Source organism: Musca autumnalis, unplaced genomic scaffold, assembly GCF_047663935.1.
Source record: "Musca autumnalis isolate F117 unplaced genomic scaffold, ASM4766393v1 scaffold_4, whole genome shotgun sequence".
Lineage (NCBI taxonomy): Eukaryota > Metazoa > Arthropoda > Insecta > Diptera > Muscidae > Musca > Musca autumnalis.
This window is the reverse complement of record NW_027411977.1, coordinates 211,866,559-211,872,558: the sequence shown is the minus strand read 5'-3', so window position 1 is coordinate 211,872,558 and position 6,000 is coordinate 211,866,559. Positions and strand designations below refer to the sequence as shown.

At 31.0% G+C, this 6,000-nt stretch overlaps 1 protein-coding gene across 4 annotated transcripts in view; it reads left to right on the top strand.

The window, feature by feature from the left end:
• Positions 1-3,684: 3,684 nt before the first annotated feature.
• The window catches only part of Ten-m (teneurin transmembrane protein Ten-m), a 373,522-nt gene continuing 371,206 nt past the window's right edge, over positions 3,685-6,000 (top strand). For all 4 annotated transcript variants that reach the window (XM_073985779.1, XM_073985778.1, XM_073985777.1 and 1 more), the window contains exon 1: positions 3,685-5,462. In XM_073985779.1, the coding sequence (XP_073841880.1) occupies positions 5,096-5,462 (367 nt within the window). In that variant the 5' untranslated portion in view covers positions 3,685-5,095. The remainder of the gene's footprint in view (positions 5,463-6,000) is intronic.

The following is a 6,000-nucleotide window of genomic DNA, read 5'->3' as shown; positions in this document are numbered from 1 at the left end:
ATTGGTCCGTTAAAAAATAATTTTATAAAAAATCCACGTCCTTGTTTGTCCTTAAAAATATTTTTATAAAAAATCCATGTCCTTGTTTGGCCTTCAAAAAATAATTTTATAAAAAATTCACGTCTTCCTTGCTCCGTCAAAAAATAATTTTATCAAAAGTCCACGTCCTTGATTGTCCTTAAAACTAATTTTATAAAAAATCTATGTCCTTGCTGGTCCTTTAACAAATAATTTTATAAAAAACACACGCCTTCAATGGTCTGTTAAAAAATAATTTTATAAAAAATCCATGTCCTTGTTTGTCCTTAAAACTAATTTTATAAAAAAATCCACGTCCTTGTTTGTCCTTAAAAAATATTTTTATAAAGAATCCATGTCCTTGTTTGTCCTTTAAAAAAATTTTTATAAAAAATCCATGTTCATGTTTGTTCTTTAAAAGATATTTTTATAAAAAATCCATGTTCATGTTGTCCTTTAAAAAATATTTTTTTAAAAAAGCCACGTCCTTGTTTAAAAATATTTTTATAAAAAATCCACGTTGTTTTTCCATAAAAAATATTTTTTAAAAAAACCCATGTCCTTGTTTGCCCTTTAAATAATAATTTTATAAAAAATGCACGTCGTCATTGATCCGTTAAAAAATAGGTTTTTAAAAAATCCACGTCCATGTTTGTCCTTAAAAATATTTTTATAAAAAATGCATGTCCTTGTTCGTCCTTTAAAAAAATAACTTTATAAAAAATCTATGTATTCATTGGACCTTACAAAAATAATTTTAAAAAAATCCACGTCCTTGTTTGTCCTTAAAATATATTTTTATAAAAAATCCATGTCCTTGTTAATCCATTAAAAATTAATTTTATAAAAAAATCACGTCAACATTGGTCCGTTAATAAATAATTTTATAAAAAATCCACGTCTATGTCTGTCCTTAAAAAATATTATTATAAAAAAATCCATGTCGTTGTTTGTCTTTTAAAAAATAATGTTATAACAAATTCACGTCTTCATTGATCCGTTAAAAAATAATTTTATAGAAAACCCATGTCCTTGTTTGTTCCATAAAAAATTATTTTAAAAAAAAAAAATATTTTTATAAAAAATGCACGTCCTTGTTTGTCCATAAAAAAATTTATAAAAAATCTAAGTCTTCATTGGACCTTTCAAAAATAATTTAAAAAATCCACGTCCATGTTTGTCCCTAAAAAATATTTTTATAACAAATCCATGTCCTTGTTTGTCCTTTAAAAAATAATTTTGTAAAAAACCACGTCTTCATTGGTCATTTAAAAATAATTTTATAAAAAATCCAAGCCTTCTTTCATCCTTTAAAAAAAATTTTATAAAAAATCCACGTATTCGTGTTTCATTTAAACAATAATTGTGTAAAAATGCACGTTTTGTTGGTCTTTTAAAAATATTTTCTTTTAAGAAAACCAAGCCTATGTTGGTGGTTAAAAATATCTTTCAAAAAAATCCAAGTTTTTGTTGCACGTCTTAATGGGTCGGTAGAAAATATTTTTTTTAAAAAATCAAAGTCTTTGTTGATTCTTAAACATATTTTTTAACAATCCTCTTCTTTGTTGTTCCTTATAAATATTTTTTTAAAAATTCCAATACTTTATTGGTTTTGAAAATATTGTTAAAAAAGTCCAAGTCTTTGTTGTTCCTTAAAAATATTTTTTTAATCGACGTCTTTGTTGGTCTTTAAAATATTTTTTTTTAAAAAATCCGATCCTTAGAAATATGTTTAAAAAATCCACGTCTTTGTCCTTAGAAATATATATTTTTAAAAATCCAGGTCTTTGTCCTTAGAAATATATATTTTTAAAAATCCAGGTCTTTGTCCTTGTAATATATATTTTTAAAAATCCACGTCTTTGTCCTTTGAAATATATATTTTTAAAAATCCATTTCTTTGTTGGGTTTTACAAAATATTTAAAAAATCCATGTCTTTGCTGATTGTTAAAAAAGTATTAAAATAACACGTCCTAATTCGTCCTTGGCTGGTCCTTATTTGTTTTTAATTTCCGGTTTTTGTTGGTCCTTTAAAATATTTTTTTAACTGTATGTCCTTTTTGTTTCTTTAAGTTTTAAATATACGGCTTGCCGCCTTCTGAAAAGATATTCTTTAAAAAATCCAAGTCTTGCGGAAGTCTGAAAAAATATTCTTCTAAAAAATACATCTCTTGTGGCCTTCTTAAACATATTTCTTAAAAAATGCACGTATTGTGACCTTCCGAAATAATATTCTTTAAAAATTCACGTCTTTTGACATCTTTGTTTATTCCTTAAAAATCCATGTCTTCTGCAATATTTGTTTATTCTTTAATCAATACACGTCTATTGGGTACTTGAAAAAATATTTTCTAAAAAATCCACGTCGTGCCTACAAAATATCCTGAAAAACTCCACGCCTGTTGGATACTTGAAAAAATATTGTTTGAAAAAAATCCCCGCCTATTTGTGACTTAGGAATATTAAATTATTTTTTATTGCTCTGTTGCGAACTTAATCATCCCACTGTTATTTTCCTGTTTAATGCAAAATTCCTCCTCTTTCAAGCTACTGTGCCGTTTGCCTGTGTAGAATATACATCGTAAATCGTTGTTTATTAAAAAATACTTTTAAAAAAAATCCAAATCTTTGTTGATAGTTAAAACAAAATATTTAAAAAAATCCATATCTTCATTGGCCCTGAAAATTGTTTTAATTTACGTCTTTATTTTTAAGTTTATGAAAATCACTTTTTTTGTTTTTTACAAATATTCTGCAAAAATAAAAAAATCTCTAAAAAAATCCATGTATTTTGCTTTTCAAAAAATATTAATAACAATTTTTTTGTTCTACTGTTGGGATTTTTAAAAACCCACTGTTATTTTTCTGTTAATTGCAGAATTCCTGCCCTTTCAATCTACTGTGCCATTCCCTGTGTAGATACATTTAACGAATGTTGGGCTACTTCGTTTCAGATACATTCAACGAAGCAGATAGTTTAGTTTGCAGATATTTGTTCGGCTCTGTTTAGTCGACTCTCCCAATTAAAATGCCCTTTCTGTAACTCATATCTATTTGTTTTGTTTTCTAATGGAATGAAAATAGTCTCCTCTCCCATAAAGTATCTGTGAGATATTCTCATTTAATCAAAAAACTCTCTCTCTCTCTGTTTATGTTTAACTCCCTGCAAAAGATTCTGTTGGCAAACGGTAAGTTTTAAAAATGTATCTCAAAATGAGATTCTGAATTTAAGATACTCTCTCTCTCTATCTGGGTTATGCTCTTGTTCATTTTTTGGATGTATCTCTTCTCTCACTGCCATTGTGTGTTGGGTAATGGATTTGTGCGTTTGCTTGGATTTTCCTGCTCTACAACTGTGAGGGAGTTTTGTTGTGGTGTTATGCTGCTGCTGTCGTTGTTGTTGTGTGTGCTGTGTGTTTTTCCTGTTTGTTGTGTGTGCTGTGTGCGGTGATGATGGAAGTTCGTAAACCTCTTTGCTTTTTGGTTTGCGCAGGCTTTGTTTTTCTTCTTTACAGTGTGGCACAACTAAAAACCTGATTAATTGTTTGTTGGCTCTGTTTTGGGAGAGAGAGAATGTTATGAGAGAGGCAGAGAGCCGTTGTGCAGTGTGTTCATGTCTCGCATACGCACCACAGTCAAGATACACAAAAATTCTTTCATGCATTCAGTCTTAAAACGTCGCTCGCTGTTTGTAAATCGTTTATGAAGCCCAGGAAAAAATCGGCGGCCGTTATTCACACACAACAACTAAAACATCACAATCCAAAAGAAAAAAAAATACATAGATTTTCTTTGAGTTTTTCCACATCATTCATACAACATAGCTACTTGTTTCAAATCACCATATATAAAACACAACATTTCCATACACAATACGAATTACACGAAGGAAAATAAAACCAACAACAACTACGGGAAAAAAAGATGTTCTATATGTTTGACCTAACGAAAATCTAACGAATGGAAAAAATAAAGTATCTATAGATTTGCAATGTGTAATCAAAGGTGAATCTTAAAGTGCGAAACGAGCAAACGAAAGGAAAAATAAATCTGAAGGAAACAATACGCGCGTGCAAAATAACAAAAATTCCAAAGGAATTTCTATGAAACGAGAAAAAAATTTTCAATATTGCAAGAAATAGAAAAAAATAATTTTACAAGAAAAAGTGTTGTGAAAAATAAGGAAAAACTGCCTTTAATTTAAAAAGAAAATCAGAAAAAAAGGAAAATAAATTTTGATTTAAGTTCTGTTAAGTTTGTCGTGTGTGTGTTTGTCTGTTCATTTTCAAACGCCCTCTTTTGCAAAAAAGTGTTCAAGTGTAACAACAACAACCATAACAAAAAATAATAACAAAAAAATCTCTGTGCAAAACGCCAAAAAACGAGTATGCCAAGCAAATAAATGGCACTTGACCTGCCTTAGTGGTGGCCCCAACATAGACCGCCCCGCACACTTCATGCCCATGCTGAACATAGTCATGGTGTGATGCCAACAACAGCAACAAATACGGATTAAAAATTATTTGCCTTTCTGTAGCAGAAAAAGCGGAGCCCCAAAAAATTCATTTTGTTACCCCGACCCCAAGGAAACCGTAAAAGGATATTGCTACGCCGCAGCAGCCACATATTGGGGGCCCTAAAGGCATTTTGTTTTTTTAAAAAAGCAAATAAAATAAATTTTGAGCATTTTATTGCCTTTGCCAGGGGGCATTAAATGGAGGAGAAGAAGAGGATAACGGAAAAATAACAATAAAAACTTATTTAAAAAAATTTCAAAACCCAAAATATTCTGTACAAATTTGTAAAATTGTTAAACCAACACAAGGAGCCCCGGCATAGAGCTTCGAACACGGCCCCTTAGCCCCCTCTCTCTTTCCCCCTTCTCTCTCTTAACTCTTTTCACTTTTTTGCTTGTAAACAACATTAGCGGTTTATATACCGCTAATCCCCAAAATCATCAAAATTAAGTTCTCAAAGCAAAATCATCATCATCATCCGGCATACCGTCACGCTGAGAACATCTACGACGGTGGCACCGATACCGACGACGACGAATGTCCTCTAGAATCGTCCACCATGAATCCCTATGAATATGAAACCACCTTGGATTGTCGTGATGATACAAGAGCGATAGGTGGTGGTGGCGGCGGTGGTAGTGGGAGTGGAGGCGGCGGTGGTTCGATACACAACGGCTCCATGACACCGCGCCATCCCCACACTAGTATGTCCGCAACACAATCTGCCGCACCATCACAACAAAATACCCTACTGCATCATCAAAATCAACAAAATTTCCAATTGCAACAGCAGCAGCAACAACAACAACAAACCGATTCACAATCATCCTATTATGATTATGAATATCAACATTTACCCCATAGGGCAAATGAAAACCAGCCTCCATCATCAACATCGACAGCAGCCCGCACACATGGTAGACAAGGTAAGTTCCGGGAATGGTGAAAAAAAAAATTGAATGAAATTGGAGGATAATTTAAGGCGACTCAATTTCAATGGTTTTGGGAAAGGTTCACTCTAAACTTTTTGCAACAAAATGCGACACAAATGTGCGCAATTTTAAACATTTGTGTTGAAATTCTATTTTTACGCATAAAATGTTTCAAATGTTTCATTCACTTTAGACTCATAGGTTCACAATTTCAGCACACTTTATGCGTGAAAATCACATTTCAACAGAAATGTTTAAAATTGCGCACATTTGTGTCGCATCTTATTGCAAAAAATTTAGAGTGTTCTCAAGAGTTCGGAAATTATGGCCAAAAAATTAAAGAATAAATTATGAAAACCCAAATTCGATAACTTGGAAAAGTTCTCATAGGGAAATTTAAATTTGAAAATTAAGCAAAAAAATTGGGACGGTTGGGAACATTTTTGAAAATAGCTTTAAAGGAAAATATACAAAATATAAAATTATGAAATTACAAAAACTATTGAAAAAAGTCGCTGAATTTTAAAGAAGA